Source organism: Squalius cephalus (assembly GCF_949319135.1).
Source record: "Squalius cephalus genome assembly, contig: scaffold_104, whole genome shotgun sequence".
NCBI classification, from domain to species: domain Eukaryota; kingdom Metazoa; phylum Chordata; class Actinopteri; order Cypriniformes; family Leuciscidae; genus Squalius; species Squalius cephalus.
In genome coordinates, this window is record NW_027645836.1 from 26,375 (window position 1) to 41,315 (window position 14,941).

A 14,941-nucleotide genomic window follows, 5' to 3' on the forward strand; every position below is an offset into this window, starting at 1 on the left:
AATTTAATTTTACAGAGGCAGTGATGATGTCCAATCCTAAAATCCAGCAAGCAACAGTGGAGGACATTGTGGCAGACACACTTAAGCATGCTCCAGCAAGGTGCCAGAATGTAAGCTCCTTTTGTGCAGTTTTCTGTAAAATAGTTATTATTAGGGATGTCAATTTTCACAAATTCCCATGATCGGTCTTCGTTTAAATTAACGATCAATTAATAGATTAATACTGCGATATGCGTCTACTGCAGTGGCATAATATGGTCAACAGCAGTTTTCTTTTTTTGGTTGTAGGGCTGCAACAACTAATCGATAAAATCGATAATAATCGATTATGAAAATCGTTGTCAACGAATGTCATTGTCGATTAGTTGGTCTGCTCACGTCACGGGGAGCGTTACTGATGACGTCACTTTTCATGACAACGCAGTCACGCGAAATGGCAGAGATAATCGGAGAGAAACATCAGCACGGCAAGCAAAAACTGTATATTCTCATATGAAGATGTGAAAATGGTATAGTCTAGTTTAATTCAATGCTACTGTGTAAACAGCTTGGTTTACTAACTTCGGGACAGTCACACTAGATCTATTTTGTATCGAGCATCAGGTTGCGCAATCAGTTCGCTTGCAAGTGATGGATTAAAATAGCGCTACCGCAGAAATAGGTTAAATTAAATGGTGTTTACAAAGTGAAGCACTAAATATAAAGGCAGTTAATAACAGCAGCAGTAAAATATTGTTTTTTAGTCACTGTAGTCAGTGGTTTTCACCGAATGCTTGTGCAGTAATACATCATTTTTCCTGTACTTTTATTCAAGCCTGTTGTCAGCTGCGTACCTCCATTCCGCTCTCTTTTTATAGCATTTGTCTACTATGTAAGGGATAATCCCGCTTATTACATGGCTACCCACCAAATAAATCAACAATTTTACACAAAATATTGATTTAAAAAGGAGTTTATTGATTTAAAATTGATTGTATTGCTTCCGCTAAAGAAAATAGTCCGTTCCGTCTCTACGGTTAGAATCCTGCGTCCATAGCAACGCTCTGTTTTTCTGGTGTGTTATACTTCGCAGCGTCTGTTATCAAGAAATAACAGATCGCATTCTACATTGGAATTCAAAATCTGCTGCTTAATATCTTATTACAAACATGTTTGTGTCCTAATTTCATAATGTGAAGTTTATATGAGCAGCGCAACTCAATATTTTGTTTTGTTTATTTATATTTTGGATATTTAAAGAAGTTTTACTGTTTAAAAACTGGACAAACTTTTGTGTTTGGGGTTTAAAATGTAAAAATTAAAGATTATATTAGTAAAACTCAATGTGTGGCTTTTGCACTTTTTAAAGTACACTTGTACACATAAATACCCTGATTTAGGGTTTTATTTAGTTATAAACAAAAATCAAATTGAATTGTTTTAAAAACCTATCCGATTAATCGATTAATCGAAAAAATAATCGTCCGATTAATCGATTATCAAAATAATCGTTAGTTGCAGCCCTATTTGGTTGTAAAGTATGAAATAACAAGGCCTCTAATGTATGCTTTAGTCGTCTCCCAGAGAAGTGAGGGATTATTTGTGGATTCTGAGTTAATTGATAAAAATATCTTAAAGGGGACCTATTATGCAAAATTCACTTTTGTATGGTGTTTGGACATAAATGTGTGTTGGCAGTGTGTGTACACAACCACCCTACAGTGATAAAAATCCACTCACTCCTTTTTTTTAATCTCCATAAATCAAAAGCAGTCTCTCCAAACGACCCGTTTTCAGAATGTGGCTTTAGTGACATCACTAAAGCCACAGGCCCCGCCCCCGAGTGTTGACTGACATACCGTTATAACTTAGACCCGCCCTGATCGAGTTAACTGCGAGTTAACACATCAGCCATTGCTGCAGCAATGCACTCACGAGAAGCGTCGAAGCATCTCCCAAGCGTTGAAGGTGTTGTAGCTGGATGTATTTATTCACATAGCTCTCTCTATTTACTCCTGAAATCTGCCAGCTACTGAAGACGAGGTGGATTCATTTTGTTTTCAAAGAAAATGCTCCTTCAACTCTACAGAAATTTATGTAAGTTACTTATGCACTTCTTATACTGTTTACTCAGCTCTAACAGTGATTTTCTGAAGAAAAACTGATGCTTCATCTTTTGTGTGACACACAGTAAACTTTATTAAACTCATATTTTGTGTCATCATTCAGACAATTAGATCGTCAGACGGAGTCCTACAGCAGGCTTGCATTAATAGTGTATACAAGCAATGCCAAATAGGTTATAATCGTAATTAAACTAAACTATACCTTTTCCAACTCCATACAGCATATATTCTCTGACTCTGTAGGCATTTTTATGGTCGAAATGAACACCATTACTGTGACTGTCTGTTTTATTATTATAATCTTCCCTGTTCTAGCTCTGATCGCGGGATTCGCGGCTGCTTAGGCTCCGCCCCCTGTGACGTGACCCAGCAGCTCATTAGCATTTAAAGGAGAAGCACTAAAACAGTGCGTTTTTCACAGACCCAAAAAATGATGATTTAAACGTGCTGTAAATAAAATTCTGTTGGGTATTTTGACATAAAACTTCACATACACACTCTGGGGACATCAGAGAATTATTTTACATCTTGTGAAAAGGGGCATAATAGGTCCCCTTTAACTTACTGCACACGTAGTGTATTTTTAGTGCATACTGAGTGTCAGGTATCCCACAATTTACCCATTCGTTCCAGCCTGTATCCACTTTTATGTCCTCAAACGCTCGTTTTTTGGGGTCGACAGCTTATTTCTGGGTTTCTTAGCTTGTTTGCTGTACACCTTGTCACATAGCAGCTTTTAGGCATTTTTCTGTCTTTTGCTAAATAATGATCGCCTTGAAAAACTCACAGGGGTCAGCCAGAATATTTTAAATGTACGTTTAAAAAGGTTAAATATGGATACACAGCCTGAGTTTTTTTTTTTTAAATTAAGTACAGTACTTTTTTTTTTTTTACTTAATATTTTAAGTAGGCTACAGTTTTTATTTCACTTTTAGGTCATTATTCAATCATTATTTAAGTTTTTTATTTACCTGTATGTAAGCAGCACAGTGCAGTGTTAATGTTCAAACTGTGGTTTTACAATGTTTAAAGTGGCTGACAATAATAAATATTCTTATTAGAAATTAAGCTGCCTCATTTTTGAGCTGTGCATAACTGTAGCTGAATAGTTAGGCCTACTACGCTAGTATTTTCATATTGGTCAATATGGTGGTACTTGGAGAGACAAATATTTTCTGAGGTGGTACTTGGAGTAAAACGTTTGAGAACCACTGTTCTAGGCCGATTCCGTTTTCCGATTTTTCATTGAGTTTGACCTGCCGATACCGATTTTAGCCGATTCCGATTTAATTTTTTTCTAACCACTTTACAGCACACACAAATATTTATTTTCGATCTTTTCTTTAACCCTTTCACGTGTAAGTTTAAAATATTCTAACTGACACCCCCAGCGTGAGTTTTTTCAAGGCGAACGTTCCCTTTAATGTTTCCATGGCGACACCTCACGCGATACACCGCAGCCACAATAATACTGTATGACAGATGTGTCGCTTTTATTTCGCTTTTCCTTTTTTATTCAAAATATTCACAAACTTGCTTACCATGTCATCAACTAGCCTATCTGATATTCCGATTCTCAAATACGTGTAAGAGTGTGTTTGGTCGTTTAAAAACCTTTAATCTTGATCATCTATTCTATAACATGAGATGGGCGCCGCAATGTTGCCCTGTCAGTCGGATTTACAGCACGTGAATTCATCAGTTTCTCCCGAAATAAATGCAAGAAATTGTCCGGTGAACTGAGAAGAATAGAGTAAACTTTATAGTTACTTCCACTGTGTTTGTCTGATATGATTAGCATATGTCGGCAAATTATATTTGAATAGATTGTTATTGCTGCTTCCACCACAGACATCAGTGTGTATTTTACAAACTCCAAATGTATTACTCGTGCTTATGTGTATTTAAATATCTGAAACCTAAAATAAACATTATGAGGTTGAAAACACTGCTTAGTTGTGATATCCACAACTTTCCTGCGAGTCTTAGTGGGCGTCGCCATGACACTCGATACTTCCTGTTGCCGGTATCTCAGTTCCGGTTTAGCCTAATAGTTAATGAAGCTAGCACTAGTGATGGCAAAATGAGGCTTCCTAAACCACTGAGACCTCGCAGGCCATTGCTTCAGCTAAAGGTTCATTACTCGAAGCTTCATTCAGCATTGCTCACTAGTGACACCTAGCTACTGTGCAAAGAAATTGCAGACAAATTAATTCATTCTGAACCAGTGTCGCAACCTTCCTCCCTCCCTCCCTAATTTTATAAAAATACTTTTATAAATAAAAATATGTATTTGTAATGTAAATATACAAATAAATATTTATATTTATTTGTATATTTATATTTAAATGAATATTTTATAAAAATATTTTTATAAATAAAAAATATTTATTTATTTATTTTGTACTCACTGTTGTCTGTAACCTTTCATTTGCAATAATAAAAAGAGTCAAGACATGATCAGACATTTGTCCATTACTGTGTATAATATAAAATATGTATCTTTCTCTGTCTGAATTTACTTGTCCAGAGTCACACACACAGTTAATTAATTATTCATAAATTGTTTGGATAGTGACAGTATGAACAACAACAGTGACACTGTTGAGTGCAGTGCTTATGTTAGAGGGAGTGTAATAAAGTACATGTCACGGGTGACAACCATAGACTGTAAAAAATATGGACAAAGCGTCTGTGACGTCACCCATAGACTTTCTGAAGAGTCGGTTTGAAGCCGTTTATGGGGGGTATGGGCGGCGCCATCTTGGAAAATCTTGGGAAATCCTAACCCCGCCCACCTTCTAACACAGCGCGCGTCACTCAGCTCGCTCTGCTACTCCAGTTATCTCTGTGTATATTTTAGGCAACGAAATAAACACCATACTAACTCTTTTCGTTTTCATTTAAAGAAATCTTAAACATTATAGCCACACAAATGTGGTTCAGGCAACACGTATTGATTATATTCAACTCCACATAACGTTTGCCTATTTATAACAAAACGAAATATAAAACACAAACCTGCCTCTTTTCGTTTTAAATATAATATAAAAATATTAAACATTTTAATATGGTCCAGGCAATATGTGCATTTGTACTAAACAACAGATGTTGCAGTAAACAACATTACAGATCATATTCGTTGTATTAAAATTTAAAATGACAAAACTCAACCCAGTCTCTTTTTGTTAAATTTCAGTTTTATCAATAATAGCTATTATAAAAGTATAAGTAAAAGGTAAAGTTACAAGAAGCTATACAAATAAAGCAAACAATTCAGTCAAACATAAAAAGTCATGCGCTCGATCTAGTCTAACCATATAACGTTAACGGTACAAGTTAAATATAGCTTATAAAGTTATGAAACTTCCCCTCAGCCAAAACGATTGCCCAGGGAACAAATTATAGATTCACGAGACCCGAGATCGCCCGTTAGATATAGACAAGACGAATTATATCTCATGTTTAACCACTACAGAGGCGCCAGAGTCAGCGGCAAACCTCAGACCGTCAAGCCGATGAAAGACTGTTCCAGGCGGGGTACATCGCGCTGAGCTCCCGGTCATCGCTGGATCTCACAACTGGATACAATTTTCATAAATCTTTATAAATAAACCACAGATTTGAGCTTTAAACAACTACATTCTCGCCTGAAAAACTCTTAAAACTACATTTCATGATACAGAAACAGTAGTATTATATGTCAACTGTATTAAAAAATGGCGCTTCTTATGTTGTCATTCTCCGTGGCGCAGCCTTTCAGCTGTCAATCAAAGTTAACCACGCCCTTATTGTCATACATTTTATATCTAAATACTATCTAAACTAACGAGTTAGAAAAAAATTCACTACCCTCGCCGTTGTCAGGCACTCGGAACCTATCGAAAAATCCAATAAAAGTCCATGGGACCAACCTGTAAAAACATGATTTTATGCTGTGAAAACGGACATTTTAACATGGGGGCTATGGACATTTGCTCCCTTTTGGGACCTTCCCCTAGCGGATTTTCGATGTATTGCAGTTTTTCGCACTTCCGGGTAGGCTTCATTTTTCAGATCAGAATGTTGCCCCTTGGTGACAACATGAGGTGGTGGAACTATTATTTTGGGCCGTAGTCCCCCGGGGGACATTTCCGGGTTGAGACCCAGGACCTCTCCGGTTCCGGCAACATTACTCCGGTTCCTGCCATAGACAGTAAAAGAAATGGACACAGCGACCCCATTGGATTCAACGGAGACAAAGTGAAGCCAATTAGAAACTCTTACTTCCTGGGGGTCGAGCGTACTGCGCAGACTCAAACTGAGCTCGACGACGTAGATGTGACGTGAGCAAACCGTCTGTCTTCTAGTAGCTGTGTCAAGATCAATCTGAATCATTACCTTCCGAAACTCGCAGAGACGGAGAGCGTGAGTATGAGCTGTCCATGATCTTGGAGCAGGAGAAACTTTTTGTAGGTGTTCTGATTAATTACTTTGTCATTTTGCCTCGACGTCCTCCCGATTGCCCGCGAGCTTCTCCTCCTGTCCATACGGTAATTTCCTACTGTGCGACAGAGAGTCGCGTGGCTATGACGCAATCGTTAGCCTACTTTTACAAAAATTGCTTCTACAGGGCCATAACGTAAGCTACAAGGTAATGGAGCCTTTTATACATTTTCGTGTTTCTTTAGAAATAAATAATGGACAAATGGAGTCTTTAAACGCCTCAGATGTGAAGTTATTCGCTGTCAAAGTGACGCCAAAATGAATGGGAGTCAATGGGATGCTAACTGCAGGTGGGGTTCCGCTAGCCAATGGCGGCGCCCGGGGGTACCTTCAAAATAATACAAATCCCTGCCCCCCTGGTTCCTGCTAGACGCGCATCAGGTGCGCAGTGTAAGCGTGTGGGTAGTGATGGCCAAATGAAGCGTTTCGAAGCATTATTGCTTTCTGATACAATTGTGTCGAAAATGGTTCATTACTCGAAGCTTCATTCAGATATAAATTGCAGCACCATCTCCTGGTGAAGTAAATGTAATGCAACAAAGCTGACAACCATAAAATGCAAGTAGGTTTATATGTTAACGCCCCGTTTATGACGTGTTTACCGAGGCTATCAAAGCTGAAACAGTGTTAGTGGAGTGAAACTCATTTATGTAGGTGAATTTTACAGATACTGATGAATTTCATGTGTTCACCTTGATAATAAAACAATAAGCATGATGCGTGTTTGTAATTATTTCTTTACACAAGTACAGAAGATAAGACCAGCTTAAAAAAAAGTTGGAAACCATCACAGAAATTCAAATGGTATCTATTAAAATACCAATAGGAACCATTGCCTTTTACCATTTAAACCACTACAGATTTTTTTTTAGTGTGTTTGGGACATATTCCATTAGGATTTAATGCCCCCACCAATATGCCCAACACATATCAGTAGAGACCCACAGAGACCACTATAATTTCCATTACAACTAATAAAATTCCTGTGAAAACCATTAAATCCAATAGAATTTCTGTAATGGTTTCTATAGTTTTTTTTAGCAGGGCAGTATCATGTGTGAAAGCTTTATCTTGTTTAGCTGTGGGAAGCAGAACTCTATAACTTGTTAACTGCTGGGACTGATATTTCTGTATGTTGAAAAGGATGTGCTTGTGTAACTGGTACTTGTATAATGTAGCAGAGGGTTTTTGAAGTGTCTGTCTTTGATGCATGTTTTTATGTAACATATCTTCATATGTTCTCTCATTAATAATAATAACAATAAAAAATGTGGCAGAGGGTGTGCTTTGGGTACATGCAGAAGGCTTAAACAAAGTGTTCATTAAATGGTATGGTTTTTATTCAGAAATATTATTTTCTCCACAGTCTTTGGTGAAAGGCGATTTCTTTTTTTTTTTAACAATTTCACCAGCTTTAGAGAATATCCTCTCGCATGGAACAGATGATGCAGGAGTACACAAAAACAGTTTAGAAAGCTGGTATAAATGAGGATATATTGCTTTGTGGGTGGACCAGTAGGCAAGAGGGTCAGCAGAACGCTGCAGTGGGGGATCGGTCATGTAGCGCTGGACCTCTATGGTTGCATCTGATGTTGCACTTTTGTTCCTCCTTGCATTACTTGCATCGTTGTCCAGCAGCTCCCAAAGATTCACCTCATCTGAAAGGGAAATGATAAACGATAAACAAAACCATGTTATGAGTAATGAATAGTTTTAAGTAACCTTCTAGGATTTTTACTTTACCTTGACCTGTAGTTGCAAGATTTTGTGCTGTATCTGGCTGGGCTGAGTGGCTGGGTGTTTGATGAACTGTATCTTTGATTAACGCTGTGCATTCAGATGTTAGTCGTCCAATTGCCGTCTGGGCCTGTATATGATTATGAAACCCAAATGTTTTAAATCGTGGATCTAGTAGTGTAGCTAATGTCAAAACACTTGTTGATTCAAGAGCTGAAAATTTGTCTGCTAATCTTCTTGACAGATTCTGTCCCAGCTGGATTGCAGTGTTGTTGGTAATGTTTTTGAGGGTTTCATTAATTGTGTATCGCAACATTTTCATCATGGGAATGACCTTAGAGCCAGATACTCTCTTCTCCTCAGAAAGTTCAACGGTGGCCACCTGGAATGGGGCTAGCACTTTCATGCACTCAGATATTGCCTGATATTCTTCTGATGTCAGAGGAGCCACATCAGTTCTCAGTGTAGCCAGTGCCGCACCCACTGGTTCTCTCTCTTCATATATACGCTGAAGCATTAAATAGGTACTATTCCAGCGTGTATCAACCTCCAGAATCAGCTTCTTCACAGGACGTACCATTTGTTCCTGTTTCTCTCTAAGCCTCTCTTTTGCTGTGGTACTGGTTTTAAAGTAAGTCACCATCCTTCGTGCTCTTGTTCTGACATCTTCCAGACCAGGAGTTGCATCAAGGGACTTCTTGACCACCAAATTCAAGGCATGAGCAATGCATATAACATGCCTAATCTTTAAGTTGTTGGCAGTGGCTATCATATTTGAAGCAGCATCAGTCACCAGGGATTTTATTTTGCTCTGGATACCCCATTCTTCAAAGAGCAACCTCTTGGCCTCTGCAAGGTTCTCCGCAGTGTGAGCTTTTGGAAATGACCGTACCCCCAGAAGTACTGTGGCAAGCTTATCCTTGTCGTCTACATAATGGCATGTAACGGCCAGATATGCATCCATATTAATAGAGGTCCACATATCTGCAGTTAGGCCCACACCTTCAGTTTTCTGTAGCTCAGCTATGGCCTTCTGCTTCTGCTCCTCATATTTGTGGTCCACCATGATCTTCAGAGCCTGCCTGGATGGTAGTGCATAAGTGGGGTCAAGCTTAGCCACAAATGCTTTAAAGCCACTGTCATCCACAATAGAGAAAGGCTGTGAATGCTCCACAATCATGTCCACTAGAGCTTCATCAAGCTGTTGTTTGCGGTTCACTGGACAGAAAACGTGCAAATACATGTAAAACTTTAAGTAAAGTTTATTCATACTGTAACAGTCGAAAACTTCCATAAATTAGTTACCTTGACAGTTGAAGTTTTCCATTGACCCTCCAGACTGCTCATGCTTAGCCCTATAATGCATCAACATGGAAGACGTATTATTATTATACGCCAACTGCTGATCACACACACCAAGCACTGAACCTGTAACAACAACGTTTATCTGTGTGAGAATCTATGCAATTACATGTAGGCAAGGCAAGTTTATTTATATGACATTTCATACACAGAAATTCACAGAAATGAGAAAACAATCTAAGACAAAAAAGCCCTTAAAATCACAAATCATAAAAATGAATGAGAATTTAAAATAACAATTGAAAGAAAATCATTTGGTTTAAAATGTGTTTAAAAACATTCACACAGAAATAAAAGTGCCTTAAGTTAAAATTGTTAAAATTGCAGTAAGTGTGAAGCAGCACAGTGCTCATTCAGTAAATGCAGAGTTAAACAGATGTTAGCACATATGACGTAAAAACAATCCATTGTACTGTAGTGCTCCATACCATTCACTACATATGTACAAATATTTGTATGCAGAAATGTCAATGAACTAACCTTATTCGGGGAAATAAGTTTAAAGTGTTCCCAAACTTGGGAACGACTTCTCTTTCTCGCTGGCTCCATCACAACACTGAAATAAACTCAATCCACTCTCCACAACAATAACGCAAATCCAAACACCGACTACTACAACCCACGGTGTTGCCATGGTTTGGCTTCACTTTTATAAGAAATACAGCCGCCAGGTTTCAAACCTGTCAACACTGGATTAGTCTGTCAAAGCAGTCAGGTGGTTCACTACAGGAGTGAAGCAGTGTGTTTGCTTCAGAAGTCATTTTCACGTGACTAGTGACGTAATGATACAAGCTCCGAAGCAGTGGTTCATTGCAAGGACCGTTCGAGTTTGAAGCAAGCTTCGGAGCGTCGGTGTCAGACGTAATATCACTACGTGTGGGTCGCTGATTGGGGCGCGCGCCACGCCAATACAGTTAAATGGTCATTGTTTGTGTGATACAGAGTTCGACGCGCTCGTGCTGATTAAGGTCCTCGGCGAACAAGAGAAGTGCCGTGGGGCACAGCAAAACTTGGGCCGGCAGCAGTGCGAGGCGAATGGAAGAGGAGAGAGAGATTGTTGAGCAAACGGAGAGTTAAGTGACATTTTGGGCAGCGGCGAAGTATATGGGGAATATGTATGATCATGTGGGCTGTTGCATTGTGGAGCTAATGATTATCTGAAGTACGGTCGCAGAGGAAGTGTCCTAGGATTGGCTTTATGAGATGCTAAGCTTTTACAGATGAAGATGGAGAAGACGCCGCGCTGAAGCCCGACTTGTGAGTGAAGTGATGTATGATCTCTTAAAGTGTGTATTCACGTGTGTTTGTTTGTGTGGATTGCAGTGTACACGAGAGTGGGAGGGTAATGCCTAGGCTGCGGTGGTCCGACATAATTCATCCATTCAACAACGTCTGAAAAGAGAAGTACCATCGTGTTATTGAACTTGTGTACTGTTATAATTCATTATTGAACCCGTCTCGACAAGGAAGAAATACAGTGCTATTTAAATCTGTTTACCGTTATAATGCACCATTGAATATACGTTTGGATAGAGAAGTAACACAGTTTGATTGAACCCCATTGTTATCATACTCACCAGTTGTATACTGCCTCTACAAGAAAGTATCACCGCGTTTTGGAACTTAACTTTCATTATACTTACCTCTAATTCTCTCTGCCTGAGCCCTACAGAGAAGCAGTTACGCTGCAGTTACGTTGGTGAGCAACCTTACCTCTAATTCTCTCTGCCTGAGCCCTACAGAGAAGCAGTTACGCTGCAGTTACGTTGGTGAGCAACCTTACCTCTAATTCTCTCTGCCTGAGCCCTACAGAGAAGCAGTTACGCTGAAAGTACGCTGATGAGTGACCGAGTTTCATTCTCTCTCTGTCTGAGCCCTACAGAGAAGCAGTTACGCTGCAAGTACGCTGATGAGCGACCGAGTTTCATTCTCTCTGCCTGAGCCCTACAGAGAAGCAGTTACGCTGCAAGTACGCTGATGAGCGACCGAGTTTCACTCTCTCTGCCTGAGCCCTACAGAGAAGCAGTTACGCTGCAAGTACGTTGGTGAGCAACCTTACCTCTAATTCTCGCTGCAAGTACGCTGATGAGTGGCCGAGTTCCATTCTCACTGCCTGAGCCCTACAGAGAAGCAGTTACGCTGCAAGTACGCTGATGAGTGGCCGAGTTCCATTCTCACTGCCTGAGCCCCACAGAGAAGCAGTTACGCTGCAGTTACGTTGGTGAGCAACCGAGTTCCATTCTCACTGCCTGAGCCCTACAGAGAAGCAGTTACGCTGCAAGTACGCTGATGAGCGACCGAGTTTCACTCTCTCTGCCTGAGCCCTACAGAGAAGCAGTTACGCTGCAGTTACGTTGGTGAGCAACCTTACCTCTAATTCTCTCTGCCTGAGCCCTACAGAGAAGCAGTTACGCTGCAGTTACGTTGGTGAGCAACCTTACCTCTAATTCTCTCTGCCTGAGCCCTACAGAGAAGCAGTTACGCTGAAAGTACGCTGATGAGTGACCGAGTTTCATTCTCTCTCTGTCTGAGCCCTACAGAGAAGCAGTTACGCTGCAAGTACGCTGATGAGCGACCGAGTTTCACTCTCTCTGCCTGAGCCCTAAAGAGAAGCAGTTACGCTGCAAGTACGTTGGTGAGCAACCTTACCTCTAATTCTCGCTGCAAGTACGCTGATGAGTGGCCGAGTTCCATTCTCACTGCCTGAGCCCTACAGAGAAGCAGTTACGCTGCAAGTACGCTGATGAGTGGCCGAGTTCCATTCTCACTGCCTGAGCCCCACAGAGAAGCAGTTACGCTGCAGTTACGTTGGTGAGCAACCGAGTTCCATTCTCACTGCCTGAGCCCTACAGAGAAGCAGTTACGCTGCAAGTACGCTGATGAGCGACCGAGTTTCACTCTCTCTGCCTGAGCCCTACAGAGAAGCAGTTACGCTGCAGTTACGTTGGTGAGCAACCTTACCTCTAATTCTCACTGCCTGAGCCCCACAGAGAAGCAGTTACGCTGCAAGTACGCTGATGAGCGACCGAGTTTCATTTTCTCTCTGCCTGAGCCCCACAGAGAAGCAGTTACGCTGCAAGTACGCTGATGAGCGACCGAGTTTCATTCTCTCTGCCTGAGCCCTACAGAGAAGCAGTTACGCTGCAAGTACGCTGATGAGCGACCGAGTTTCATTTTCTCTCTGCCTGAGCCCCACAGAGAAGCAGTTACGCTGCAAGTACGCTGATGAGCGACCGAGTTTCATTCTCTCTGCCTGAGCCCTACAGAGAAGCAGTTACGCTGCAGTTACGTTGATGAGCAACCTTACCTCTAATTCTCTCTGCCTGAGCCCCACAGAGAAGCAGTTACGCTGCAAGTACGCTGATGAGCGACCGAGTTTCATTCTCTCTCTGCCTGAGCCCTACAGAGAAGCAGTTACGCTGCAAGTACGCTGATGAGCGACCGAGTTTCATTTTCTCTCTGCCTGAGCCCTACAGAGAAGCAGTTACGCTGCAAGTACGCTGATGAGCGACCGAGTTTCATTCTCTCTGCCTGAGCCCCACAGAGAAGCAGTTACGCTGCAAGTACGCTGATGAGCGACCGAGTTTCATTCTCTCTCTGCCTGAGCCCTACAGAGAAGCAGTAACGCTGCAGTTACGTTGGTGAGCAACCTTACCTCTAATTCTCACTGCCTGAGCCCCACAGAGAAGCAGTAACGCTGCAAGTATGCTGGTGAGCGACCGAGTCCATCCCCTCTGCTTAAGCCTCATAGAGAAGTAGTCGCACCGAAGAGTGGCCCCCTTGGGGTGGCAATTGAGTGCTACAGAGTCAAGTGGCCTCTGCACCCATCCAGGCCTGCACAACGAAACTACCTGCTCAGCATACTCTTGATTTGTTTAACTTAATAAAAATACCTCTTTTAAAGTCCACTTTCCGGTCTCTTTGTCTGTTCATTGGTGTACCTGTGGTGTCGGCTCCTCGCGGTGGGGTGTACGTCCGTCCGGGGTGTGGGCCGGTCCATTCTGGCGCCCCGGGGTGGTGACATACATTTATTAATTTAGCAGATTATAGATAACAGATTAAAGTAAACTGCAACAGAATAGTCCGGAAGGAAGGATTACAATAGATTTTTTATTGAGAAACAGAATTATTTCAAGTGTGTTGGGGTTTAGACGATTCCTCTTCTTGGACAAAATCTCTCTAGCCTGAGAAAAGATCATTTCACAAGGAACAGAGGATGCAGGGGAACGTAAAAATGGCAGTGGTATAAATGAGGACACTGATGCTTCTGTTGAGCCCAGACAGGGGAGGATCTCCTCTTTCTTGCTGGCTCCATTACCAGGAAAAAGGAAGAGTCACAAAAAGCAAACAAATCCAAAAGGGCAATCCAAATCAAAAAGCAGTCCAGTCCAGATGCAAAAATCTAGAGCAATCCAAATAATCTTATCTAATTAATATAACAAGACTATAATATAGCTAGGCCTACTATAATAACAATATACTATAACTATTCTAACCTGATAACGTAATAATATACAGGCCTCACATATGACACAATAACGACAATGATAGTTATCTAACTCTCTGAAACTACTACAACTGCTTCTACTACTGCTGACAACACCCACAAGGTGGCGCGAGTTTCGAACCGGCTTTAATCCGGAAGCGACACTCAGACCGAACCGATGACGTATCCACACAAACCGAGGCCTTGTTTGTCATTAGTCACGTGATTTTCACGTTAACAACACAAGCCTCGAATCGCGGCTTCATCTGGCACGCCCACTTTTTCTCGACACACGCTCCGACGCCTCGGTTCAAATGTCACATCACTAGCTAGCACACAATACTCGCGGTACAACAAGTTAAACTGATTACTGACAAGTAACGTTAGTAAAATGCTGGCAAATTAAGTAATGGCTCCTTGTGGCTCAACGTGTGCCGTTGTCGGGTGCACAAACAACACGCAAAAACTGAAGGAGTTTATGAATGGGACCTGTTTTCAACATAAACGGAGCCGCTTGACCTGTTGCCCAGCACCCTACGCACTCCATTCAATTCCCAAAGACAAAACAAAAACAAGAGAATGGTTAGCAGCCCTAAAGCTAAAAAATCCACCGAAGAGAGTTTATGTCTGTTCTTACCATTTTTCATCGACCACAAACCAACGGAGCTCCACCTGAATGTGTTTTTTCAGCTCCACCTGAAAATTATTTTCAGCTCCACCTGAATCCAGAGTTATTTCTTGGTTATGAACGACAACCAGTTAAGAA

The 14,941-nt window shown here is 41.1% G+C and overlaps 1 protein-coding gene across 1 annotated transcript; it reads right to left on the reverse strand.

Annotated features, from left to right (window-relative positions):
- Positions 1-5,615: 5,615 nt before the first annotated feature.
- Positions 5,616-13,689, reverse strand: LOC307154142 (E3 SUMO-protein ligase ZBED1-like; the record flags this gene model as incomplete). The annotated part of the gene is made up of 5 exons (XM_079898909.1): positions 5,616-5,686; positions 8,000-8,248; positions 8,334-9,545; positions 9,633-9,682; positions 13,631-13,689. The coding sequence occupies 5 exons, from the start codon at positions 13,687-13,689 to the stop codon at positions 5,616-5,618; spliced, it is 1,641 nt and encodes a 546-aa protein (XP_079755035.1).
- Between the last annotated feature and the right edge of the window lie 1,252 nt (positions 13,690-14,941).